This window comes from Lingula anatina, chromosome 6, assembly GCF_051362555.1.
Source record: "Lingula anatina isolate TDL-2025a chromosome 6, LinAna3.0, whole genome shotgun sequence".
NCBI classification, from domain to species: domain Eukaryota; kingdom Metazoa; phylum Brachiopoda; class Lingulata; order Lingulida; family Lingulidae; genus Lingula; species Lingula anatina.
The window spans coordinates 20,793,883-20,821,695 of NC_141772.1; the positions used below are offsets into that span (position 1 = coordinate 20,793,883).

General features: G+C 34.8%; 2 protein-coding genes across 5 annotated transcripts in view; one reads left to right on the plus strand and one right to left on the minus strand.

Moving 5' to 3' along the window:
• Positions 1 to 18,987, minus strand: part of LOC106158683 (general transcription factor 3C polypeptide 1-like) — a 160,021-nt gene extending 141,034 nt beyond the window's left edge. For 2 of the 4 annotated variants that reach the window (XM_087016147.1, XM_087016150.1), the window contains exons 1-30: positions 18,868 to 18,969; positions 18,512 to 18,602; positions 18,081 to 18,292; positions 17,659 to 17,810; positions 17,154 to 17,279; positions 16,649 to 16,772; positions 16,093 to 16,266; positions 15,790 to 15,917; positions 14,905 to 14,996; positions 14,201 to 14,382; positions 13,821 to 13,867; positions 13,294 to 13,388; positions 12,778 to 12,975; positions 12,401 to 12,489; positions 11,860 to 12,003; positions 11,311 to 11,472; positions 10,819 to 10,917; positions 10,340 to 10,528; positions 9,774 to 9,915; positions 9,378 to 9,466; positions 7,952 to 8,146; positions 7,557 to 7,734; positions 7,035 to 7,203; positions 6,630 to 6,739; positions 6,238 to 6,363; positions 5,427 to 5,549; positions 5,023 to 5,079; positions 4,678 to 4,781; positions 4,237 to 4,338; positions 3,701 to 3,814 (exon numbers count right to left, since the gene is read on the minus strand). In XM_087016147.1, coding sequence (XP_086872273.1) covers positions 3,701 to 3,814; positions 4,237 to 4,338; positions 4,678 to 4,781; positions 5,023 to 5,079; positions 5,427 to 5,549; positions 6,238 to 6,363; positions 6,630 to 6,739; positions 7,035 to 7,203; positions 7,557 to 7,734; positions 7,952 to 8,146; positions 9,378 to 9,466; positions 9,774 to 9,915; positions 10,340 to 10,528; positions 10,819 to 10,917; positions 11,311 to 11,472; positions 11,860 to 12,003; positions 12,401 to 12,489; positions 12,778 to 12,975; positions 13,294 to 13,388; positions 13,821 to 13,867; positions 14,201 to 14,382; positions 14,905 to 14,996; positions 15,790 to 15,917; positions 16,093 to 16,266; positions 16,649 to 16,772; positions 17,154 to 17,279; positions 17,659 to 17,810; positions 18,081 to 18,292; positions 18,512 to 18,563 — 3,774 coding nt within the window. In that variant the 5' untranslated portion in view covers positions 18,564 to 18,602; positions 18,868 to 18,969. Of the gene's footprint in view, positions 1 to 3,700; positions 3,815 to 4,236; positions 4,339 to 4,677; positions 4,782 to 5,022; positions 5,080 to 5,426; positions 5,550 to 6,237; positions 6,364 to 6,629; positions 6,740 to 7,034; positions 7,204 to 7,556; positions 7,735 to 7,951; positions 8,147 to 9,377; positions 9,467 to 9,773; positions 9,916 to 10,339; positions 10,529 to 10,818; positions 10,918 to 11,310; positions 11,473 to 11,859; positions 12,004 to 12,400; positions 12,490 to 12,777; positions 12,976 to 13,293; positions 13,389 to 13,820; positions 13,868 to 14,200; positions 14,383 to 14,904; positions 14,997 to 15,789; positions 15,918 to 16,092; positions 16,267 to 16,648; positions 16,773 to 17,153; positions 17,280 to 17,658; positions 17,811 to 18,080; positions 18,293 to 18,511; positions 18,603 to 18,854 lie in introns of all 4 variants that reach the window. The other 2 variants (XM_087016149.1, XM_087016148.1) reach the window with 2 other exon arrangements.
• Positions 18,988 to 19,187: 200 nt separating this feature from the next.
• Positions 19,188 to 27,453, plus strand: LOC106154855 (transmembrane protein 115-like). Its single transcript, XM_013529374.2, has 3 exons — positions 19,188 to 19,927; positions 23,588 to 23,761; positions 24,153 to 27,453. Exons 1-3 carry the CDS (start codon positions 19,224 to 19,226, stop codon positions 24,451 to 24,453), a joined length of 1,179 nt encoding a protein of 392 aa, XP_013384828.2. The 5' UTR covers positions 19,188 to 19,223; the 3' UTR covers positions 24,454 to 27,453.
• Positions 27,454 to 27,813: the final 360 nt, after the last annotated feature.

Below are 27,813 nucleotides of genomic sequence, written 5' to 3' on the forward strand. Positions count from 1 at the left end.
ATTTCAAGGTCACATTTATATTGCCAGTATATGACTTTCTTATCAAGTTCAATAGTAACTATGGACCTATCTCTGCCAGTTTTGGAGATAAAAGGAAAGCAAAATTTGCAAAGTTCAGTTCATGGTGAAAAGTAGGTCAAAAGTCAATTTTAAGGTCACATTTAGATTGCCAGTATATGACTTCCTATTCAAGTTCAATAGTAACTATGGACCTATCTCTGCCAGTTTTGGAGATAAAAGGGAAGCAAAATTTGCAAAGTTCAGTTTATGGTGAAAAGTAGGTCAAAGGTCAATTTTAATGTCACATTTATATTGCCAGTATATGACTTCCTATTCAAGTTCAACAGTAAGTATCGACCTATCTCTGCCAGTTTTGGAGATAAAAGGAAAGCAAAATTTACAAAGTTCAGTTCATGGTGAAAAGTAGGTCAAAGGTCAATTTTAAGGTCACATTTAGATTGCCAGTTTATGACTTCCTATTCAAGTTCAATAGTAACTATGGACCTATCTCTGCCAGTTTTGGAGATAAAAGGGAAGAAAAATTTGCAAAGTTCAGTTCATGGTGAAAAGAAGGTCAAAGGTCAATTTTAAGGTCACATATAGATTGCCAGTATATGACTTCCTATTCAAGTTCAATAGTAACTACGGACCTATCTCTGCCAGTTTTGGAGATAAAAGGAAAGCAAAATTTGCAAAGTTCAATTCATGGTGAAAAGTAGGTCAAAGGTCAATTTTAAGGTCACATTTAGATTGCCAGTTTATGACTTCCTATTCAAGTTCAATAGTAACTATGGACCTATCTCTGCCAGTTTTGGAGATAAAAGGAAAGCAAAATTTGCAAAGTTCAATTCATGGTGAAAAGTAGGTCAAAGGTCAATTTCAAGGTCACATTTAGATTGCCAGTATATGACTTTCTATTCAAGTTCAATAGTAACTACAGACCTATCTCTGCCAGTTTTGGAGATAAAAGGAAAGCAAAATTTGCAAAGTTCAGTTCATGGTGAAAAGTAGGTCAAAAGTCAATTTTAAGGTCACATTTAGATTGCCAGTATATGACTTCCTATTCAAGTTCAATAGTAACTATGGACCTATCTCTGCCAGTTTTGGAGATAAAAGGGAAGCAAAATTTGCAAAGTTCAGTTTATGGTGAAAAGTAGGTCAAAGGTCAATTTTAATGTCACATTTATATTGCCAGTATATGACTTCCTATTCAAGTTCAACAGTAAGTATGGACCTATCTCTGCCAGTTTTGGAGATAAAAGGAAAGCAAAATTTACAAAGTTCAGTTCATGGTGAAAAGTAGGTCAAAGGTCAATTTTAAGGTCACATTTAGATTGCCAGTTTATGACTTCCTATTCAAGTTCAATAGTAACTATGGACCTATCTCTGCCAGTTTTGGAGATAAAAGGGAAGAAAAATTTGCAAAGTTCAGTTCATGGTGAAAAGAAGGTCAAAGGTCAATTTTAAGGTCACATATAGATTGCCAGTATATGACTTCCTATTCAAGTTCAATAGTAACTACGGACCTATCTCTGCCAGTTTTGGAGATAAAAGGAAAGCAAAATTTGCAAAGTTCAATTCATGGTGAAAAGTAGGTCAAAGGTCAATTTTAAGGTCACATTTAGATTGCCAGTTTATGACTTCCTATTCAAGTTCAATAGTAACTATGGACCTATCTCTGCCAGTTTTGGAGATAAAAGGAAAGCAAAATTTGCAAAGTTCAATTCATGGTGAAAAGTAGGTCAAAGGTCAATTTCAAGGTCACATTTAGATTGCCAGTATATGACTTTCTATTCAAGTTCAATAGTAACTACAGACCTATCTCAGCCAGTTTTGGAGATAAAAGGAAAGCAAAATTTACAAAGTTCAGTTCATGGTGAAAAGTAGGTCAAAGGTCAATTTTAATGTCACATTTATATTGCCAGTATATGACTTCCTATTCAAGTTCAACAGTAACTATGGACCTATCTCTGCCAGTTTTGGAGATAAAAGGAAAGCAAAATTTGCAAAGTTCAATTCATGGTGAAAAGTAGGTCAAAGGTCAATTTCAAGGTCACATTTAGATTGCCAGTATATGACTTCCTATTCAAGTTCAATACTAACTATGGACCTATCTCAGCCAGTTTTGGAGATAAAAGGGAAGCAAAATTTGCAAAGTTCAGTTCATGGTGAAAAGTAGGTCAAAGGTCAATTCTAAGATCACATTTAGATTGCCAGTATATGACTTCCTATTCAAGTTCAATAGTAACTATGGACCTATCTCTGCCAGTTTTGGAGATAAAAGGGAAGCAAAATTTGCAAAGTTCAGTTCATGGTGAAAAGTAGGTCAAAGGTCAATTTCAAGGTCACAGTAAGATTGCCAGTATATGACTTCCTATTCAACTTCAATAGTAACTATGGACCTATCTCTGCCAGTTTTGGAGATATAAGGGACTAAATGTTATAATTTTGGAGTTACCATAATGTGCCTTAAATTTCGTACAGAAAAAATTAATTAAAATAAAGAAAATGTCATTTTGGTCAAAATTCTTGAAATAGGAGGTGCTCTGAAGTTTCAGAAGTTCAAATTTGATGAAATAATGTCATTTTTGAACACAAGTTGTCTGCTTTGCCAAGCCTTATGTTTTATTTTTCCAGAGTTCAAAATTTATTATCCATTACCGTACTGCACATTTTGCTTTTACCACCAATATGTACTTTTTGATACAGCATAACTCGAAAACCGTATGGAATACAAAAAAACCGAGACCACCTCCAGTGTTGGGCTTTACATGCTCTACAAAATGCAAAAAAGAATGGGTCTCTAGCATTAACGGTTCCCGAATTAGAGACAGTTTTCAGTTTCGGTATCTTATGGCCGCTACTCCCGTGAAAATGCACCGATTGACCCCAAATTCATGGAGATGAAAGATGACCTGAAGGGTAACACTTTCCAATAATATTATTGGTTAAGTCTGTGTAGTGTCTGAATAACAGGGCAAAAAAATTTTTTTTCGTAAAAAATTTCATTTTTTTGAAAATTTTGACCCATTTGACCTTGAAGTAAAGGTCAAAGGTCAAATCCAAGGGTATATTTGAAATCTACACATATGACTTTTGGAAAGCCGCCTATAGAAATTTTTCCCATAACTCCTTCCGTAGGGTAGATAATTAGCATTTAATTTTGCCATTTTTAGACAAGGGTGCATTGTAATGAGTGCCACACCCAGACCCCAATACCGACAAAGCCCAAATTTTACGTGGAACGAGTTGAGATTATAGGTGACCTAAATCCATGAGATGGGTACGGGGGCCCTTACCGTCTAGGAGGAGAAGCGGTAACGGTAGCCGTCCGGCGGAGCTGGCGGAGCCGGCGGAACGATCCGGACGGGACTGAAACCATGTGTACCGCCAGCGCTAACGCTGGTGGTACAATTAATTATTGTTTAGCAGCTTCAGTAGGTGTGCCAGACATCAAAGCCGCTGAAGCTGAAAATTTTGCGAAAGAAGAATCTATTCTGTTAGATGGATATAGGTTTTGGAACCCAGTCTTCAACACCTTTCATAGGTAACAAGATACTTATGAAAAGTAGTAACTAGTTTGGTGTGTTTTCACTTGATGTGCCTTGTGATTTAAGCTATATACACAAATAAGGCTAAGATGTATAGAATGCAAGGATAAAAGCTGCATTATTATTATTATTATTATTATTATTATTACCTGATCTTGCAGAGTCTCTCCTAGAACGATGGAGACATTGTTTTTGGTCTGAGGGTTTTTCATCATATACAGCACCCTTCTGGCACAAGCTTTGCTGGTCTTGTCATGGGAGGTCTAGACATAAAGTGCCAAGCTATTAGTTTTACACATTTATAGTTGCATAATTATACCTGTCACAGTATGTGTTTTGTACTATGCGAAAATCATATAATTTTATGTAGAAAGGTAATATACTCTATAAACTTTGTGTAAATACCAAACAGAAAATATTAATACAAAATTTATGCAATTAAAAAAACATGCTTAAAAAGTGAAGATACAAAATGGCTTACCAGACCTTATTCAAAATTAAACAACAACAAAAACAATGCTTTAGTCATGGCAAACATTAACAATAAATGAATTAATGAATCGATTGTATGCATGCTAGATCAAAGACTTTGGTAAAATTATAATAAATAAATAAATAAATAAATAAATAAATAAATAAATAAATAAATAAATAAATAAATAAATAAATAAAATTATGATCTTACAGGGGACAGCTCATGGAGGATGTCTCGAACCACTCTCCAGGGAAGAATAAACTTCGGAAGATGAGGATTCATAAAGAGCGATGTTACTTTCATCAACAATAGCTGAAATGAAATTGTGAACACAACATAACATGGCTAGGCTCAGTTTTTACTGAAATAGATGGCTTCTAACATGCCCTCACTGATTTGCTTTCTTGTGATTAAAACACATCAATCATTTTTCATTTTGAAAATGCAAAATTCAAATGCTTACTTATTCTTACAAAATTTTTAAAATGAAGATTTTTACACTATGACCTTTAAAATTTATTTCCCCTGTAACGACTTGTTTTACAAATAAAACAGAACTAAAATCACTATAGTTATCATCATAACTGTTATCATCATCATCATTCTCAAAGTACCAATAATCAGAAGACTACAATGAATTCTGTAACATACCATACTATCTTCCTGTGCAGTCCACAACACTCTGAGACGATTCATTCTTTGAGCAGCTAAAACATCAGCTTCATCTATCTTCTTTTCCTTCCTTCTTCTCTTTACTATAAAAACCAACAACAAATTTTACTTTCCCATTTACTTTTCAAAAATGAAGTGCTTTTTTTCCACAAAATATTATGTTACCTTTTCAGTTTCCAATTGTAATTTTAACATTATCTTTCCCCGTTTCTTGATTTTGAGTTGTTCATAAAGATTTAACAGGATCATTTCTAGATCCCAAGAAAACATAAAGCATTGAAATCACTGCAAATATCACAAAAATAAGTATACACATTATATTACTTTTAACCCTTCTGCTTTCAATTTCCTCCCTCTTTTTCTTGACTTCTGGACCTTCCCCTAGAAAAACAACAGCATTATCTCATACACATACACACATATATATATAATAATCTCAGAGATATATCCTAAATATTTTAGGACTTGTCATGAAGGCTTCAGCACTTCGATGATGTAGCAATCATTTATTGACAAATATTTTAAGTCCAGACTTAGATTTGAACGACATCAAGGATATCACATATAAAGACAATTTACAAAGGAATTCAGAGAAAAAATTCAAAGACATCTAAGCAAAATGAATTCTGAAAAAAATATTTTGCAAAAATCTTAAAAAATTTCAGCACTAAAGCAAATAGGCACTTTCCTTGAAATACACAGATAATGACCAGAAAATAGTTCCCCACCTTTCCTTGCCAAGCCTTTCCTCTTCATGCCCCTCCCGCCCTTGGTCAGTTTTATGTCCTTGGTGCTCTTGACCTCTATTGGGACAGTGTACACCTTGGACCCAGGGGCCAGATCCTGGGGGGCTGACAGTAAGAAACAAAAAAAAACACACAGTGTCACACACACAGGTTATATTTGTTGCATATCTGTGATGTATGGGAGAGGAAAGTCTGGTTAAGTTTGTGAAGAATTTTAGTTACTAATAGGCAATGAACGTAAGTTTGGGTTAATACCGAAGAAAAAATGTCCCCCTCTGGAGATTTATTCCCGTTTGAGATTAATGGCTGTCTGAGTATTTGAAGTTACTAGTTATATGGAGTATTTTACATCTGCATTTCACAAACAATACATATAAATGATAAGTTGGCAAAGAAGTAACAAAAATCCGTTGTAGGTCTGTTTTCTAATCTAAATTTGAATCTAAGGCTGTATTCCCAGAGCTTTTAGATCGATCTATCCCCACGGGGAGTCTCACTAGATTACTGTCAGATAATCCGGCTTAAATGTCCGTCCCGCCTACTACAAGCAGTAAGGGGGTAATTAACTTTCGTGTCTGCTCGGCTGACAGCTATTTAGCGTGACCCCCAGGGAGTTAGGTCGATGTAAAGTAGATCGATCTAATCTCTGGGAATGGGGTCTAAGATTTTCACTTTGTCTATCATAGGTGTATGTGTACATGTTGCTAGACTTACAGTCTAAATAATTGAAAACTATAATAATTACTTTTATACATTGTAAGCCACTAAAATATCTGTAAAATAAGTCCAATACCTGTGTTGTGTGTTGAAGATTGCCCTGTAGGAGACAAAACTAAAAACTTCTGCCTTGTCATTCCAGCACTACTGGCCTCTGCGAGTTCTGTTCTTTGGGTCAAGCGACGGAGACGACCCTTTTTTACTAAAAATGTGAATAATACTTTTTTCACAATTAAGTCTCAATAATAATTTTTTTTTTTTTTTTTTTTTTTGCCAGCAGGTCTCAGAAAAATAGAATTCTGAATCAAAATCAACAAGTTCCAAGATTAAATCTACAAAATTTTAAAAAACAAAAAAGGTAGTCTAGGAAAATCTTTCAATTTGCTATTTGCTGAGCTGGGCTAGTAACTTTGAAATATCCATTTTTTTACTAGTCAGACACCAAATCTTTCTGTTCTTAGGACTCACATTTTTGGTCACTACTTTTCTTCCAGTGTTGCAGCAGAAATTTATCTTGGTCTAAGTGACTGTACAGTTTCTCAGCCCCTGCCTTCCACTGCCAGTTCTTCCTCAAATGTCTGGCAAGAGAATGGAAAGAAGAAGAAATTAATTTCTCACTATTTATTCATTCATTTGTTTAATTAACTCATTTATTTCTAAATATCTAAAATCATTTATTATTCCCTTAGTCATTCATTCATTCATTCATTCACTCATCTATTCATCTGTCTGGTTATTTGCATCTGTCAAAAGAAATCAGAAGTTAATAATCATAATTATTATAAGTTGTATTAAGTAAATCATTCATAATTTTTCAGTTAATTTTTAGAAGCTACTTACAGATACTATATAAAATTTAATGTGAAAACTCACGCCATCAAACTAGCATCAAATCCAGCAGCCCCGTTTACATTCCCCATGGGTTTTCCCTCCTCGGGCTCGTTACCAGGCACTGCAAAAGTTGCCGATTTAATCAGCCCCCTGAACATGTCATAGATACGTGGCCTTGTTACTTCTTCTGGAAATTTCTGATATACTTTCCCTGAAAAATGTACAATAGTTGCAAAAAGGTGCAGATTTGATCACTGCTGCACTATAATAAGTTAACATAGACACGTTACAAGTGATATGATTTTATTCAATATTTTGGTAAGCTTGCAGTAAAAAAAAATTCTGACCATGTTAAAGCATGACATTGCCTTTCGATCTTAGCACTTTCATGCTCTTTATATTTATCAAAATTATCACTGAGATACTGCTATAAGAACAATGATATTATACTTCAGCTGATCAGCAAACCAGAATCCCTTGAGTTTGAGTTTATGTATCTTACCACATGGGCATCACGACTATTTCAAAAATATAATATATAAACAAAATATATCACAAAATCACCTAACGGGGTGTCCCCACATATGAGCAAGAGGTCCACCCAGTACTGCTCAATATCTTCAGAATTCTTGAACTCGTATTCTCTGACTGGATAATCTCTCCCCGTCTCGATCATACTGTAACCTGGGGCCGACTCCCTGGTGTCCAAGAGACCGACCTTCTTGTACATGTAGGTGAATTGCTGGAAAGAAATTGACCAATTAAGATGACCCCTTTAAATGACCCACTCTTAAGCAAATTGGTGGACTAAAGATGTTTTTTTTTTTTTTTTTTTTTTTTTTTTTGTATAAATAATAATTTATTTTGTATAAATAATAATTTCGATAATTTCGATAAGGTGGGAAGCTAAATTAAATCTTCTGAATACACTTTCGTCTACTGAAAATCAAACAACCTACCCAATCCTTCTCTTTCATTTTTTTATTCTCAGCAAAGGAGAGTAACCCCATCACAGCCAGAGTTTCCAGGACTTCATGAAAACAGAACAAGAAACGTCTGCCATACAACAACTCTTTGACAATCTGAGTTGGTAGATGCCGCACAAGATAAAACTTTTTCACTGGATCTTGTAAGATTTCCAATAACCCATTTATCTGGAAAAAAAGTAGTGACTTTAAAAACAACTTGGATTTTTCAAACTGCGTTGATAACATTTATTGTGTATTAAGTATTTAATTTTCACCAAATATCCTACAAATAAAAAGTCAATTATTTATAAACAGACATGTTTTTCGCTGTGATGCTAGTCATTATGATTCTTCGTCCAAGCCCACATTGATGAATCGGTCATGTGATCAAGTCTCAGTCATGTGATCAAGTCTCAGTCATGTGAACAAAGCTCTGATGACGGGTGGAAATGCTTATTTAATGGTGGAACAACTTATAACATGAGCAAAAAGGTTCATTAGCTTGGTTGTTGGATAAATATGAAAATTCTCAGACACAAGCCTAAAATTTTCCGTACCGTTACCTTATTGTAAAGGAATTTCAGAGAAAGTGTGCAGGATCTACAAGAAGCACAGTGTCAACACAGCTTTTAGACCTCAGTGCACATTGAAACAACACCTAGTGGCACCAAAGGACAAAACCCCCCAAGATCACCGTTGTGGGACAATATACAGGATCAATTGCCATGACTGTAATTCCTTTTACATTGGTGAGACAGGTAGACAGTTGAAGATCAGGGTGAGTGAACACAGGAAATCAGTGACTGTAGGCAATACCAGCTCTGCCATTTCTGAACATGTAATAGACACCGGCCACAGTATAGATTGGAATTCAACTAAGATTCTTGAATCTGAATCATCCGACATCCCGCGAAAAATACGAGAGGCTATCCACATCAGCCGACACCAGCCACCCATGAATAGGGACGGGGGGGTTGATCTACCTGACATTTATAAGAGGGTCCTGGCCGCTATACCATCTAGCGGTCAGTGAGTGTGAACAACTACTCACGTCAGTCTGATGAAGGCCTTCGACCAGGTTGGCCGTAAGCTAACGGTACGGAAAATTTTAGGCTTGTGTCTGAGAATTTTCATATTTAACTTATAACATATTTACAAAAAAACCTTATCAAATCAAATATCCAAACAAAATTGCTTGAATCTTATATCTAACATTACAATTGTCTTGGAATCAGTTTTTTTTCTTGCAAATTTATTGTAAAATAAGAAATGTGACTTTTTCAATGAACTAACCCTGCATGGTGAGCATGCTGAGTCTTATCAAATATCAATCTGGGAGTTAACTTTCCAATTATCTTACTATCAATTGTAAGTAAACTACAAAAAAAAAATTAGGTAAGTATTTCAAGGAACTTACTCTGTATGGTAAGCTGATGATGTGGCAAAACATGCAGACAGGCATAGAGAACAAGACATCACTAACAAGGAACCATCCTTTTCCATACCCTGTGAATAAAATGAAAATATGTAGCCAAAATTGTGAAAAGAAAATATTACAATAAAACACGATAAAGCAAAAATTCAAGGTCATTTAAAGAGAGTCATTTCTTCAACATTTTATGAAATATTTCACCCCATTTTTATGTTTATTTTGAAAATTAAAAAGAAATACTGCCAGCATGAAATTGTGTAAAGGTAAACAAATCAACACTAAGAACAGCCAATTGCTGTTACAGTAAGAATGCGCACAAGTTTGAGAGAAAGAATTCTTAATCTAGATATTATATATTTTTATTTATTTTTAATTGCATACCAAGATGCTTAGGCAGAGGAGGTAAATACCGTCTCCATGACAACTCATCTAAGTAAACAACAGCTTCGTTGCCTGGTGATATTCCTTCATCATCAGCAACCAGGACTTCACTTATTTCTGGCTCTACTTCATCAATATTTTCCTAATAATCAACGAAAAGCCACACAAAAATTCAGTGATAATTATTTTCCTACTTGTCTAATTTTGCTACCTGAACAAGTTACTTATTATTATTTTGTGCATGCTTTATTTGACAACATTTCTACATTTGTATTACATACACTATCTTTTAAAATACAAAATCATATGGTACCGAATTTGCATAAAATATTCTTTCTTTATCTACTGTGCCTTACAGACCATTATTATGCTATATGAAAATAAATTTTGAAAGGCAAAACAATCAATCTAATCTCATGAATATCAAACGCATAAATTAATTAAAATAAAAAAATATCTGAACTATTTCTATTATTATTACTCAAAGTAAGAGAAAATATGAAATTGAACTAATACAAAATGAGTAAATGATCTTAGCATACAGGTAATAATGCAAAAAAACTCACTCCTTTTGACACTGTATTCTCCTCCAAATCCTCGGTTGAAGTTGAAGGCACAGGTGATGTATTTCCAGGAGCATTTGCTTCTTTCTCGGGAATTTTTCCTTTATATTCATATATAAGGTACCACAGTAGCTTATGGACTATCTCAGCTTTTTTGAACTTGGGTTGGAGACCATAAGATCTGGTGGCTTTCTGATAATAACAAAAAAATTAATTTTATGAACATAATAAATGAAGTGGTGAGTATGATAATGACAGTTTGTCAAGTGTTTATCATTAGTATCATGTGTTCTAAAAGTCAACAACTTTCCTTTAATAACTAGGGTATACCATAACTAAAACTGTTGAGAAAATTTTAATTCATGAAGCTCTTTTTGAGTACCAAATCTCAATTTTTCTTTTTTTTTTTCTACTGGCCGATTGGCTCTGACCAGTGGATAATGTTGCTCTGACCAGTGGATAATGTTGCCTACTGTACTCACTGCATCATACTGCAGATCTCCTGGCTTTAGCTTCCCAGCAAGGACCTTAAGCTTTTTAATGGACTGTTTGACGTCTGCTTCCTTCCCCTTTTCTCCACTCTGAGTACAGACAAAAATATTTAAAAAACTGAAATTCAGAAATTAAAAGACACACACTTTTCATGAAGATTATCCCATTTCAGGTTGAAAAGATAAATGGCTGCATGGACGAACAGACAGACAGACAGACAGACAGAAAGAGAGAGAGAGAAAATGTTTTCATTCATTTCTGGACAAGTTTGAGTCACTGAAAAGAAGAAACCACTTTGTCACACTTCCGGAAGACACCTATGGACAACCATTATCAATCCATTAGCAAACTTGGGAACAAAATTAAGCTTCAATACTATGTGTTTGTAATAGTGTGATGGGTAATAGGCTTATCTTTTGTAAATAAAATAATGGAATATGTAAAACTTAAAGATTAATTTAATTACTCCTAATCCTCCTGACCTTATTTTCCAAGTCCTTCAATTTTGATTGTACAGTCTGTGCGCGTATTGAAGCCTTGGCCGAGTCCTTGCCCACAGCAAGATGAACCATCTTGGCTTTGTTGATCACACTCCGCACCAGGGGGTCGTCTGCTGTGAGCTCAGGGGTCATGAGCAGGTGATACTGAAAATATGCAATCGAGAGTCACAAAAGCAAAACTAAACCCCAAGATTAGTATCATGATTAAAAGGCACTTTGTGTAACTTATGCTTTCATAACCTTTGTACCAACATTTTAAGTATTATCAACAAAAAAAATTTTCAGGTGAAAATTTGTTGAGAAATCACTAAAAACATCCTCCTCAGTTAGACAAACTATCTTCGATAATTTACACGGTTGTCGGTAAGCAGTTAGATGATTTCCCAAACAAATTACAAAGCCAATCACAAATAAACAAATGAAAAACTTCCAGCAGTAGAAAGGTGATTAGCAAAGAAAGGATGTAGCAGGCTTCTTTAATCTTTAGAATTTTCAGTAGGTTATTTTCCTGGAACAGACAAACAGACTTACCTCTTTTTCACGGCCGAGATGTTTTATAACAGTTTTCAATTGCTTGATTTTGCTTTCCTTCGCCAACTGGTCCAAAAGTCTTTTAACAGTCCTTCTGTCAACTTCCGTGGCGATTCCAGCTTTTCGTTCCTCTGATTTTATATACTGGAAAAGAAAGTTGGAAAGCATGTTTAAAATTTATGAGAAAATCATATATGTTCACCACTGTGCCAGTGAGTACATTGCAAGATCATCCTATTCACGGTTCAGTGACACCTGTCAAACAAAATCAAATTAATAATGGCAGCTTTTTCTGAATCATTTTCATAATCCTTTAAATGTCTTCCTCATCTAATAGTTATAACTCATTAGAGGGTTTCTCAATACGGTTTCAAGGTGACATGTTTTTTTGATAAAAAATAGAATTCTAAAGTTGTACTAACTGCAAAGCAATTTAACAAAATATCAAAATACAAGTTTCTTTGAAATACAAAAAAAAAAAAACAATAATAACATTGCCAATTCAAAAATTACAATGGTTATCGTGTCAAAAAGCATTTACCTTTATCACATTGATGAAAACTACAACTTTCTCTGCCTGCACATAGTTTAGAATATACTGTCTTCTTTTAAGAACCCGCTCAGTAAAATCTAAAACAAAAACAAATATGGAACAAACTACATTATTCATTTTCCTCATGACAACAACAAGTATTCAAATAATATTATAATGAAAATTGACATTATGAAACCTTTTCAATTTCATGACAGCCTTCTCTCTCTCTCTCTCTCTCTCTCTCTCTCTCTCTTTAAGAATTTGTCATTTTCATTTCTGTAGTAACACAGATAATGTAACAGTTGTGTTTAAACACCTTTAAATTATCATTATTATTATTATTATTATTATTATTATCAACAAAAAGAGGAAAACTGACGTACCAGTTCTGCTTTGTTTTCTCTTTCCCTCCGGATTGGCATCAGTATGTTTTATGTCGACAAAAGACTTCTCATCACCCACACTAGTGCTGGCAGTCACAGTGCTATCATCTGCTGTAGTGTTCATCGTCATATCCATTGTACTGTCCAGTTCTTCTCTGGATACATTTTCACTGGGGTGTGTCGATTCTTCTGCATTATCTATAATAAAACAAAGAAAAACACAATGACTGCAATAATTATGGGGGGTTTTGTTGTCTCCACTACATCATCTATCATACAGCAATTAATATATTTTAATGATTAAGATATTATGATGATTGGGAAATTGTGGCTGATTCTTGAACATCGGTTATTTCCCATATACTACCTGTTTGTTGCAAAACACTGAGGTGTTTTCTTTTTCATCTGCAATACCAGATTCAGCTTTTATTGCGAAAATATGTATTGATCTTGACTGGTAGGCAATGATAATAAATTTTCTTGACATTGGTCTCGCAAACACCTTTAATTCCATACCTTTACTCCCTTCTTCGTCAGGTGGTTCATATTTAACGGCAGTTTTCAGCTTTTTCTGCTCATGATACTGTTCTTTATAGACATTTGAAACAAACCTATAAAAAAGACACATTACAGCAAAGGGAAATTTGAGGCCAGTTTGGAAACCCACAAATATAAATATGCAGTTTGTTTGAAAATTTTATGGATCTAATTTTTCAGGCCTAATCATTACATGAATGGTACCATTCATTATTATTCATTGTTAATTGTGAATCTATATCATTTCTTTTAATAGAGGGACATTACAACAAATGCGGCCTTCATCTGCCAAATTTTGAAACAATACTGTTTGTCCTTTTTATTAGTATTTGTCAGATAAAGTGTTCATTTAGAAGGACGAGACACAGAGCATTACTGTAAAATTCACCTCTCTTTGAGACCAAAAGAATAGTAAAAGATTTCTATATTTTGGACAGACTCATATGTCTAGTTATTTAAGGATATGTGTCAAAAAGCAAGTCTATTGCCAAGTCAGTAGTACTCACATATTCTTCTTGGTTTTCTGAACTTCAACAAAATAGCCAAAGATGAGCTGAAAAAAAATTTAAATTATCCTCATAATTATAATCCATTTCAAATTAGTTATAAAAAATTTTGAACTAAGATTAGATAAAAGTTATTAAATCATTTAGGATCTCACTGGCATCCGGGTTTCAATTGCAAATGGAGAGAGCTAATTTGCCGTTGCCTTGGTGTAAAAATCACTAATCAAAATTAGACTACATCTATTTCAATACGCTGAATCCTTTACTCTCATCTGACATGAACAAAACATGCTGAAGCAATAACAGTAGTTTTATTTGCACTAGCTGTAATTTGATTTAAAAACAATTTAATTTTGTAGGAGTGACGGCAGTTATCTTACCTCCTTTTTCACGAGGGCTTTAAGGAGAGCCCTGGCCTCAATTTGTGGAATTCCTAGCTCACTGGACACCTGTTTAACACTGATGCCTTCCAAGCCCCTGGACAGGATCAGTCTGTAGGCTATATGAAGCATTGATCTCTCCAGAACTTCCTCAGCCAGTGGGGAGAGTTGTGTCGCTGAAGCTGGAAGAGGAGCAGAGTAGATGTGCTAGGATTAGAGCAAGAACTTGTTCACATCACATGGTACAGTTTTCTGTGTTGCTTTGACCCGAACACATGAACACACTATGGATGATTCTCTCTCTCTCTCTCTCTCTCTCTCTCTCTCTCTCTCTCTCTCTCTCTCTCTCACAGGAATCAATCTTTTTTTTTTTTACTCCATTTTTCATGCTCCCATTTTTTTTTATTATCTGGTAAACTGGCTCTTTTTAGGTGTCTCTCATATGCAACAACCAGGCTATTAAGTTGTCAAACTTGTTGAATAAAAAAAAAAACTGTACCATTGAATGTAAAATGGACCTTAGTAAAATAAATATTCTACTGTAGGCAAATGCACTACATATTCTAAAAATTGTAAAACAGTGGTTATGTACAGTACAAAATGGAAATTCGTGTGAATAAAGTTACAAACAATAATATACCACATAAGAATAACATCAACCCTTCAGGAAAACAAACATGCTATTTTCACCTAAAACATATTACCTTCAACTTCTGGTTCCTCTGCATCATCTTCCTCCTCTTCCTCCACCTTCAGGGGTTTCACCAGGGTATAGATCCTCACAGACTTCTCCACCCTGAAACATATTAGTAAAAAATTCTCTACTTTTTTTTTTTTTTTGCATATCTCAAAAAAAAATACAGATCTCAACAAAAAAATATAAAGTTGATAACTAACTAAATAAAAATCACTCTCACTCACTCTCTCACTCACTCACTCACTCACTCACTCACAAAGAGACACTCAGTCATTTGCAATATATATTTATATATAGGTACTGTATCATTTACAATATGTGTCAACAACAATATATTGATAACCTAATAGTAAAATACTTGATAATACTTTATAAATAATATGATCTAATACAGATAAAAACTAATATGTGTTTTAAAAAATTCCTTATCTTAATCCAAATTATTTTATTTAGCAGTTACTGGTTAACTTTTTTCGCACAAGGGGTGGACCTAAATTTAAATTGGAATATCATATCCCACAAACAGGCTATATGTCCCTCTAGCTAGCAGCAGACTTGTGTAACTCTGCAGCGTCCCTGTGTCACACTGATTAAAAGTTTTAAAAAATGTCTAATTTCAAGAAATTAACAATTTTGTATGTCCCACGAAATCTCATATTGCTTGAAAAAAGTAAGAAAATTGATATATAAATAAGCTGTTAAAAGAGTAAAAAGGAGTCATGTAACAGTTACAAGAAAGACAGGAAGAGAGTTTCAGGGTTGGAGACATCAAGACATGCTGCTAAAACTATAACTGGGCGTTATGGGTGCCAGTTCCATCTGAAACAAAAAAATAATAAAATATCATGAATGTGACCACATAAAAGTTGGTTAAAAGTACTGAGACTCTTACATTTTATTTTTGGCCATGTATTCTTCTTCCGTGGCTTCAGGATAAACATCACGGTAAGGTACGAGTTTTGATTTGATGTAGTTACTGCAAAATTTCCAAAAGGTTCTGGTTCCAGCTTCATCCAAATTCTGAAAGTTTTCAGGAGACCATTTATTTCAAATGATACAGAGCATTTTATTAATTAAATGATAAAACATTACAAGAGACTTTAGTCTTTGGTTTTTAGAGTTTAAATATATACATTATACTGACTGATATGATTATGAAATCATTATAATAGTTATCATCAAAAAAAATACAAACCAATTTCTCAATGAGTACTGAGGTGACCTCCCAATTCCCTGGTTTAGCCTCCAGGTAGGCTGCAGCACTCTCCAAGATAACCTGAGACCTGGGTTTGTGTAGTTGGTAAAATCTCTTCAAGTGGAACAGGCGGCCATTGTTAATACGGCCTCCAGGGCATTTTTCCAGATAGCCCTTAAAAATGGTAAATTAAATTTAAAAATATTAAATTATATACGTTTCCATGCCCTGTGCTTTTTTAAAGATACCCATGCAAAACCATTCAGCCATTCAATGAACTTTTTTCATCATGTGTTCTATTTGTACAAATGGTTTGTCTCCATTTGAATGTTACACAACATCACCAATCATTAAGTTCCATTGCATACACTGCTAACACACACACACACAAACACACACACACACGCACATCTCAAAATGAACCACATCTCTGAAAACGCCAGCAGAAACAATAATCATTAAAATATCTGTACTTGCATCATATGCAAGCGTGCACACACACACACACACACACACACACACACACACACACACACACACACACCCCTTAACTCACCTGTCTCATAATAAACCCATGCCTCAGTAAACTCTTGCGGACATAATACAGGTGACCAGAGGCTCCCCTGAACACCTGCAGTAAGTTCTGGGTCCCAATGGTGGCAGCACCGTTCCATCGTGACCTGAGCCAAGACAAGAACAAGACTCAACTATCATCAATGTGTACTACCAGCCTGTGTCAAAAAATTTTAAGCCTACTGACCCAAGGGATAAAATCTACTGGCCCAAATTAGAAAAAGAGGCCAAATTGGCCAAATTCTACACTGGCCCGACTTCAATTATACTGCCACTCGTTATGGGACTAGTGTTCAGGTTACAGGCTCAACTCCTTAACCCAACCAGAAATCATCTTGAAAATATAAATTTTTCGAAGGTGATAAGCATTTTCAAAGATCATCTGGAATTTAATGTGATGATTCTTTTTCTGACCCTTTTCAATAAGAAATACTTTGATAGAAAATCACCGACTGATATTATACATTTTATATCATCAACCCACTTACCGTCCTATTCTCTCTAGAAGACAGTACTGTGCATTGACAAACTCCCAATTGGGATCATGCTCCACTCCAAACAATGCCGCAATTCTAATCTCTTGAGACGCAACAATCACCAACTTGTTTCCCCATCTGTGTGATAGACATAACATTACATTAAAACACGTACTTGTTATACACATGTAAGCTTAGAAGTTGAATTTTACAATTAATCTACTAGTATATATTACTATACATATATAGATCTTAACATGGATAAAATTAAATAATAAAATGTGCAGCTATCTGAAAAATATGTTGTAAAAAAATAGGTCCCATAACACTGACACTAGTGCCATACTTCTGTCAAAAGAACTTCAAACTGGAGAATCAAAAACACTAATCATTAACAACATATACTATTCTAGATTCATATAAATAGAGCACTTGAAATTTTATTTCGTTTGTTCCTGAACAGAACAGGGTGCAAAATTACTTGAGTGTCAAAATGATTCTATAAATATTACTATACCTTTCTATGGCTTTTTCCAATGTACACAGACTTTTTTCATCATCTCGTATTTCAAAAGTGATATCAGTTCTAGTAGTGAAGGTAGAGCAGGAGCCCTGTATTCCACCCTTGTCTATTATCTGTACTGGATAGGGATCCACCTCTTCTAGCGACTAAAAAAAAGGAAAGGAGTAATGGGGGCCATACTGCCAACAAATTTCTGCAGAGAGAGAGAGAGAAAAGAAAGCATGGGTTTCATTAAACCTATACAATATGATGCAGTCCTAATTGGTGTGTATGCATTTGTGTATGTGCGTGCGCGTGTGAGAGAGAGAGAGAGAAAGAAAGAGCAAGAGACAGAGGTAGGACTTGCATCAACATATGAGGAAAATCCTTGTTCAGAATTTAATCACGATATAACTACTTGCCATTCTGCAACCTACCTGCTGTACACATATTTCAGAATCCTTCTCCACACTGCTCCATCGGTCCCATATCACCACAGTAGGCCTCTCTTCTGGCAGCTCGTAGAACTTCAAATCTGGGTGCACAGATATTCGATTCCATAGGAACTGCTTACAGGTATTGTCCAATGAAAATGGAAACTTTGGCCGCCGATCTTCTAGACGTAACCATAGTGTTGCTATTGTTATACCTGTAATTTGTTAAGAAAGTCATACAGTGAACAGAATACGTCTGGAGACACTGAGCAATATTTCATAGTCAGGAAATTCAAACGAACAAAAAACATCCTTGAAGCTATTGTATCTATCCCACATATTTTAATGCTGATGCACAGTAGTAGTAGTAGTAGTAGTAGTAATAGTAGTAGTAGTAGTAGTATCATCTAATAGTTCTAAGTCTTCAGCCTTACCATCTAAACCTTCCAGTGCAATTTCATCTACCACAGCTTCGAAGAAATCCATCCTCTCCTAAATTATGACGCCCTCGATCTCTGATAAATGCTGAAATGCACAACAACCAGCCTACTTTAAACGGTACGTCTTTCAGCTAAAACTTAATGCATATTCATTTCAAGTTAAAGCTGGTGTCAGAGGAAGGGGGTGCATGGTGAAATTGACAACGATACACATTGCAATTTGCAGTAAATAAATGCTGATTACAGTAGATTTTTTTCCACGGTTATCGGTGTACTGTATGAGAGTGGAAAATAAAAGACAACAATATAGATTGTTATAAAATTAATCTGCAACCACCTGTGTATTTTACCAATAAAAACTGGTCACATAATCTGCACCTCAATAAAAACATGCCGAAAACATCACTGTTCTCTCTGGGGTTTGCGCTATGTTTTAAACTAGGTCGTCGTGTTTTTCGGGGAACAGGCTGAGATAAAGAATGAAAAGTTACATGAAATAAAAAAAATTGATAAAATGAAATAACTGAAAATTTTATATTTCTAGTTGTCAAGAAAAGTCTTGTATGATGAAATTTATTATATTTGCACTGCGTCTGTGGCACTTTTGACGTATACATTAACATAATACTTCTATTTTATTCTCTCCCCAAAATTTTACCTGGAACAAATTAGGTCAAATGACGTCAGTGCCAAGTGGAGATCCAAGATGGCAGCTTCCATAGTGAGAAGAAATGCCCCCTACGTAAAACAACAATTTTCCGAGGCTTTAGGAGGAAGCAGCGTGGTTGTTAAAAGCGTATGCGGAGCGTTATTCGTAGGGTATTTACTGTCGTTTGCATCAAATGTCATTCCCTATATTACAGTCACGCCGGGTTATGTATTGCCACCCAATTTCTGGGTTTGGACTTTTCTAACTCACTGTTTTGTTCAATTTCACATTTGGCATGTCCTAATAGACATCGCCGTCGTTTTTCTCTGTGGGAAGCTATTGGAGCCACTGTGGGGAGCGCTGGAGCTGCTAATATTTTTCATGGTTGTGAACGTGGGGACCGCTCTAATATCTTCCCTTGTTTACATCATCGTCTATCTGGCAAGTCGACAGCCGGATTTTTTATTCGAGACATACATCCACGGCCTGGCCGGTTTCATCGGTGGATTCACCGTCGCTGTCAAACAGATGATGCCGGACCATGTGCTGTTCTTGTCGCCCTTTGGGAAGCTGCGTAACAACCACATTCCTGTTCTCCTGCTGGTAGTGACTGTTATACTGCGAGTGGCAGGTGCCCTTGAGGGACCATACCCCATAATGTACACTGCAGGCTTGCTCACCAGTTGGATTTACCTGAGGTTCTATCAGAGCCATGGGAAGGGGACTAGAGGAGACATGGCTGATAATTTTTCGTTTGCTAGGTATGTGTGTGTACAGTAGAGAAATCCTCACTTCAGGCTTGTCATTTGGTCGTGGATCATACAAAATGTGGTATTTTATCCAGTATCACTTCAACTGTGATGCATTCATATTGAAATGGAGTAATGGGTGATAGCCTTAAATGAGGTTGATGGTACTGCGTGACATCATGCAAGGCTGAAAAAATGTGTGGCAATTGGCCCTAGGTGGGGTTACAAAGTGTTATAACACATTTTTCTTAAGAATATTTTTATCAATAGCGTATCTCCTCAATATCAACAGTGTCATAAGGTCTTTACAATAACAGTTTAAAGAAGGAGTTATTCTTTTAATAGAGATAGAGAGTGCTGAATGTTTATCTGTGATGCTAAAACTTTAAAAGATCATGAATTTGACAGCGGATTTGAAAAAGATGTACCTTGGGAAATAAAGGGAAAATTCCTGGGAATTAATATCTTTTGCTATATCAAGGCCTCATGCCTATTGCATCACGTAGTTAAAAGCATCAGGAAAAGACTTAAGGCATGTTTCACTAGAGATTTATAGGCTCTGAACTGCAGATAAGGTTTTATCCTTTGTGAAAGATTCATGTTGAGAATTTTGTCTCCTGTAGCCACAGTCAGTCAACTAATATTATATACCAGCATATTTTTTCATAATCAGTTCTGCTGGCATACTACGTATCAATAATGTAATCTCATGTTTTAATGATAAATAAGCTGCGTGCATGTCATTTGAGTGTAGTACTGAGGTATTTAGTCTAGTTTGACCTTACATGACAGGAATTGGTATAATTGTAGTCTACTAAGGAAAATTAAAGTAAATGTTGTATGTTGGGCCAAAACTGCTTAATAAACATTAGCAATTTCTTTTTTATGTACAGACACAGATGTGTCTGAACATATAGCCATCATCTGCGTCTGTCGTCGCCGTCGCCGTCGTCGCTGTCGTTGCCGTCGTCGCCGTGCACTTTTACCGATAACACGATAAGTGGAAAACCATTTTACCTTTTGACTTGAAACTTACAGAATTGATGAATATTCATAATACGCAGGTCAAGTTCGAAAATCAGCATGATTGGGTCATTTTTAGGGAATTTATGCTGTTTTTTCACTTTTTTTTAGCATATATGCAGCACCGATAACACGATAAGTGGAAAACCATTTTACCTTTTGACTTGAAACTTACAGAACTGATGAATATTCATAATACGCAGGTCAAGTTCGAAAATCAGCATGATTGGGTCATTTTTAGGGAATTTATGCTGTTTTTTCACTTTTTTCAGCATATATGCAGCACCGATAACATGATAAGTGGAAAACCATTTTACCTTTTGGCTTGAAACTTACAGAACTGATGAATATTCATAATACGCAGGTCAAGTTTGAAAATCAGCTTGATCGGGCCATTTTTATGGAAGTTATGCTATTTTTTTCATTTTTTTAGCATATATGCAACACTGATACACGATAAGTGAAAAACTGTTTTACCTTTTGGCTTGAAACTTACAGAACTGATGAATATTCATATTACATAGGCAAAGTTTGGAAATCAGCGTGATCGGACCAATTTTATGGAAGTTATGCTGTTTTTTTCACTTTTTTCAGCATGTATGCAATACCGCTAACGCATTTCAAGAAAAATCAATTGGCCAATTGTCTTGAAATTTACAGGGGAGATCAGTCTTACTGAAATACAGATGGAGTTTGAAAATGGTTCAGTTTTGGTGAAGTTATGCCTTTTTTTGTATATAAGTGGGTTTTTTTCCTTTGATTTAATTCTTAGGCATGTTAACAATCTTCTCTGTGAACTAATTAAATATGTAAAGGTGTTCTTTTGACATTTTCTGCATCTTAACAATATTGTTAGTTGATTATATAATAAAAGATGGTTAATCTGTTATCGTGTATTATGTAACAAAGTGTCAAAAATGGAAATAATAATAAACTCATATCTTTACAGTTTGTCAGATTCAATCATTCACCATGTTCAGAATCTCAGAATGGAGCAAAATGGACATCTAAAATTGTTCTATTGATATTTTTTCCTATGTCAGCAATTTTCTTAGTTGTTCATTTAAAAATGACAGTAAATTGATTATTTTGTTATATGAAAAAAAGATGTTGAAAATGGAAAGAAAATCAATTCAATACAGTTATCTTTTGTTTACATTTTAGCATTTTGAAAGTGTGACTCTGAACTTCCACGGCCTTGAAGACATTTCCATGTCACATTTTCTGTAAATCCATGATACTTTTATTTTATTATTAAAAATTGATGGTCATTATGTTATATTGCATAAAAGTTGAAGAAAACCCTAATTTTGGAAATGGCTGCCGGAATGACCATTAAGGAAAACCATGTTACTTATGATACTCAAACTTACTGAAAAGTTTCGTAAGACTGATGTGCAGTTTGTGTTGGAAAATCAGTGTGATTGTTTTCTGTTTTGGAAGCAATGTAGCTCTATAGAGTGGATGGTGGTAATTGCCCCTTGGGGTAGTCACAAGCTAAATTCAGAGCTATAAAATCATTTGCCTAATTGATTTCCAAGTGCCCATTAAATAAGATTACATAAAACACAGGCTGAGACTTCCCAGTAAAGTCCCATAGGTTAAGCTCTCTTAACTGTGTCACATAATTAGGAATCTATGATAATTATGCAGGTAAATGTTGTTTAATATTGCAAATAAGTTATCAAAACAAAACAAAAAAATAGATGAATAACAGTGTCTTATTATCCTCAAACACATTGGGGTTATTCATATCATGTTATTACAGCAAGATTAAAAGTTTGAATAGCAGCTTTAATGGGATATTTTTGTGTTTTCTTTTTAATTTTTTTTTTCAAACACTGGCATTTTCAGCTCCCATCCACCTGAAGCTCTTCACATTTTCTGTATTTCCACATAAGCAGTTGCATTGGTTTTTATGTCTTTAAACATTATGTAATATTATTTTATGCACTGTCATCATTATTTAGATATTGGGATTTTCATTATGTGAATTTGGTCCTGAAACTGTAATCTTATTGCAGGGGTGGATTGAGGCCATCTTCTGGGTCTTTCAGATTTTAAAGTTCACATTGATGGGTATCTCTTTTTTCTGTTGGAAGACCATCAAAAATGTAGGATGGATCAACAAAGATAATTTGGAATACTGTCAGAAAATATCTCTGGATCAGCTCCTGTTATTGACGATGTCACCTGTTGTGCATGATTAAATTTCAGTGTTGATTGACAGTGCTATTGTAGGCATCAAAATTGACAAAATGAACCATTTTCTGCATTTTTATTTTGTGTTTTTGTCTGTACATTTGACAGCTTTGCTGCCTTGTTTATATTAAGCAGGCACTGTAATTAATTTAAGTGGACTACAATGTGTATATATCCTGACTTGAAGTTAACTGACATTCTGGTTTAAAAGTTAAGAACAACTTTCAGTCTCTGGCCTAGAGATAGGAATTTCATAGGTGGGACCTTTTCAGAATGGAGAACTTTTTTATCCCCTTAGTCGATCTAGCCTCAGAAACGGCAAATAACCTACAGTAGATCAAATTTGGATAAGTATGGACCTTTTCTGACTTTTTTTTTCTTTTTCATAATCCATCTATGATTTGTAGATTTTAGATGCAGTGATTATTTTTTGGTTTATTGTTGCAGTTTTTGGCCCTCCCCAGTCCAGCCGGTTGTGGGAGTCGCCTCTAACACAATCTTCAGTTTCTTGGTGAAGGTCAAAGTGTGCAAGAAACCAGAGAGGAGGTATGATGTCAGCTCACCTACTACAATTACAATCAGCCTACCTGGGACAGACCCACAAGACGCAGAGAGGAGGAGGTGGGTGTGTTTTTTTTTACTCCTTAGAAATTTAATACACATGATCAAATTAAATTCAGTTAACCCTCTCTATCCCTGAAGTATGGACGTGGTTTGTCATGATGCAATGGTAACTCTGATATTGTAAGAAAGTTTATTTAATTACTGATAAAGTCAAGTTGCTAAGTGTACTCTGAAACCTTAAAAACTGGACACCAAATAATCCATCCAAGTGATCCAACATAGACAATTGAACCACTTTTGACATGGTGAGTTCAAGTAACATCTTGGGTGTGATATTTTCTGTTTTATGGCAAATTGCTTTGAGTTGCGGCACTGTTGTTCACAACATAGCACTACAATTTTTTTTTTGTTCAGGGATTTGCCTGACCTTTTCTTCTTTGCTTTCTAGACAAGTGGCCCTAAAAGCTCTAAATGAAAGGATGGGAAAAGTAGAAAGTCAAACAAGCTGGCCCTCGATGGAGGATGAATCTCCTACTAAGGAAAGCACAGAGCTTCAAGAGGTCAAAGTTCACGAAAAGTCACCAGATGTCAAGGACACTGCAGGTGCTCATAGTGAGGCCAAGTCTGAAAAAGAAGCAAAACACACAACAACATCAGCAGTGCCATCTAGCGGTGGAATTAAAAAATTACCAGTACCAGATTTTAAAGACAATGCAAAAAATACGCCAACAGCAGAGGACGATTCGTAGTGGCACCTAAAGATTTAAAACTGAAAAATGAATTATTTTATTTACTAGTACTTTGCTTGTTGTACACTGTACTATAATTTAGTGGGAAGTACTTTATAAGACCTCTTGCTGTTTATGAACGAGGTTACAATCTTGATTTAATTAAGATGTAAATTTTGATTCAAGTTATTATGTATTTATTATTGGTGGTTAGGGCTGTGCAATTTATCATTGTAAAATAGTATAGCCACTGACTCTGTGTGTATATTCAACAGTATCTTTGAGTTTAAATGGGAATTAAATTTTTTGTAAAAAGTTAAAAGAGATAACATAGGCGGGACTGAAAATCAGATGATTTATTATGATTCTGTCCTTTTTGGGTCTGTTGATGTGAATGATTGGCATCCTCCACAAAGATCCGCAACAAATAAGATGAAAAAGTAGAAAAGTAAAATGATTTAAATCTAAGGGCCAAACGGGTGAGTGAGTAGGTGTCCAGTTTTAATTTTAGAATTAAAGTTTTCTACAATTCACTGGGACGAGAACTATATATTACTTTGTTTGGTAAGTCCCCACTGTCCTGCCCCACAACAACACCCACCCCCACACCCTACCTTCCTCTCTCTCTTTAGTCAAATTTTGTTCTAATAGCCTTGATATGAAACACTCTAAAGCATGTAAAAAGATAAAATGAAAGTTGTGCATTCAGCCCATTCCCGTTACTAAATGAGTAGAAAGAAACTAATCTGATCCAAGAGGAACAGGAACAAAATGCAATATATATATATATAATATTCACTGGACCAGCTGTGGAGTTTCTTTTATCATTTGCAATTCAAGATGCACACTAAAATGCTTTGGCTCATGGTCAGTTTTTAAAGAAAGCTTAGATGAGTGTCTCACAGTTATTTGTTTGATAAATGTAACTTGCAAATTACCTATCCAAAGACCATTTGGTGCTGATTTTTCACAGGTGGAATTTCCTTTTAGATTTAAAAATAAAAACAGTTCTCACCTTTTGTCACAAATCTTATTTTTAGACTAGGGAAAAAAACAGACTAAACCCAAAAAATGTGAGGAACAAGCAGCCTTTATAATGAATTGTATTTATGTCATGCCCACTTACTAGAGTTGACAGAATGCTGCTGGTAAGATGGATCACCATGTGACGCCTGTTGCCAACAATATTTCATTGAACATGACAGAGCAGACATTGTAATAAATATATGAGGAATGTTATTGATCCTTCATATTGTTTTAAGGTCAAATATGCCATGTTGCTATACACAAGCTATATGTTTATATGGTAATTACTCAGTAAGTTTGAATATCATGGATAAATGATTTTCCCCTTTAAAAATGTTTTGTTAGAGTTGCTTAAAATGCTGATTTTAAAAGTTTAGAACAGTAGGTTGGCTTAATATCAGAAGGAATATGGTAAATCTTCCAAAAAAACAGAACTTTAGAGAAAGTGAGCTGTTTTAAAGTTTGGAATAAATGATGTATCTACATTGTGCTCTGCGTAGTGTGATGCTCCTACATGTTGTTAGAGCCGTCTTCCCTTGGGTCAAATTCTCTTTCCCTAATATGGCATGCTAACTCTCATTTTGATGCAATGAAAAAAGAAGAAAAGATTTTTTGCACACCGTTGAGAATTGTTCTTCTTGCAGTGTATATGACTTTGATTTCTGTCTGATGCAATGTAGTCAACTTTCCTTTACCACGTGAGCATTAATAATTGATCTAATGTTGGATCTTGCTCTCTTTCTACCCAAGCTGCCATCATTGTATTGTAAGGAATCGGAATTTATCATAACTACATCCTAGTTGCAATTTTAGTTTGTTTGATTGATTGATTTAATGGTGGATATTTCAGCCTGTTGTACATGTACATTCCAAGTTACTTAGAGCACTAGTAGTTAGGATCTATCCTTTTAGTTTAAAGGGATAATAACTTCTCGTATGAGATCTATATTTCACAATAAAAACATTGTGAACTCACAGAAATATAATACATTCTGTTTTAACACAAAAATGGCAGTTATAGCTATTATTCTTATATCTGAGTTAGTCTCTAGACCAGGTGACCTCCATTGACAGCTAAACAAACTTTTTAGAAAAAAAAAACAAGGGACGAACTTTGAATGTAAAAATGGATTCATTAACCATTGGTAATTATGGGGAAATTGTTATTCACTCCAGGAAAATTAATTTTTTGGCCGAAACGAAGAGTTATTATTCCTTTAACATTGGCAATCATTAGCATTAAAGAGACAACACGTAAAATTTATAGTTCAGATCATCCTATTCATGTATGAAGTAACATGGAAGTAGGGGCATGTACATCCTTTTCTGATAATGGAATATCTGCACAAATTTAAGAAATGTGTTTTCTTTTGAAATGGAGAGAAAACGTGAGAAAACCATGTAACCATTCAGCAGGTTAAAGCCAAGTGAAGATTTAAAAAAATCTTAGAAGCTTTTGTTTATCTGGAGGTGGTCCATAGTTGATAGTTATTTTAAATCTTAATTCCATTTAACTCGGTTAATTATGAGTACTGATTTGGTCATATTTATTATGCGTTCAATATTTTAAAACTATGCTATTCCGGTACTAAAAAATCTTATTAGCCTTAGTCTGTTATGTGGGTAAATGTTTTTTGTAAAATTTTGTTAAAAGAAACAGCCAGTATCATGCAAATTCCAAGAGACACTTTGATTTAAATTTTAGTTTATGTTTACTGCTTGTTGAGCTGTTGTATAGCCTGGGATCTAGTAGAGTTTAGATTCAACTTCTTATATAATATGGAACTTTATTCTTTATATTCTTTTTATGGTAGGATGATTATTGATGCCAAAATAACAAAAAAAGTATATGCCATTTATTGAAGATTCATACATGTAATCATTTATTTATATTTATTCGTTTATTATTATTATTATTATTATGTCCATGCTATGTCAAACATCGTTAGATAAATTTCTTACCATGTTGCTAATAAATAAATTTAAAAAGGGGAATGCAATTTTAGTTTATGTTTGCGGTATTCTGGCTTCATATCATATTGCCCTTTGTGTTTATTAACCATGGGGTTTTTATTGCAAATGCCAATTAACGACTTAAACCGCGATTTCTATCTTGGATCTTAGTTTATAGGGAGTGCCTACAAAGCCCGGGGGGGGGGGGGGGTCACACAAGACGGTTCGGCCATCTTGCTGATAAGAAATGGGCATTGGCAAGAAGTACACGTAGACTTCCAAGGCAGATGGTGGTGTATTTATTTTACTCCATGTTTGAAATCTATTCAAATAAAACATTCCTTGCTACTAAAACCAGTTCATATTGTACAAACAGTGACTATTAAACTAATGAAATTGATG

Bases quoted from the DNA above. Each gene is read 5' to 3' on its own strand.
- LOC106154855 (XM_013529374.2), top strand. From the start codon at position 19,224: ATGGCAGCTTCCATAGTGAGAAGAAATGCCCCCTACGTAAAACAACAA. The intron at 19,928-23,587 runs GTATGTGTGTGT...TTATTGTTGCAG, and splicing joins GATAATTTTTCGTTTGCTAG to TTTTTGGCCCTCCCCAGTCC. The intron at 23,762-24,152 runs GTGGGTGTGTTT...TTTGCTTTCTAG, and splicing joins CAAGACGCAGAGAGGAGGAG to ACAAGTGGCCCTAAAAGCTC.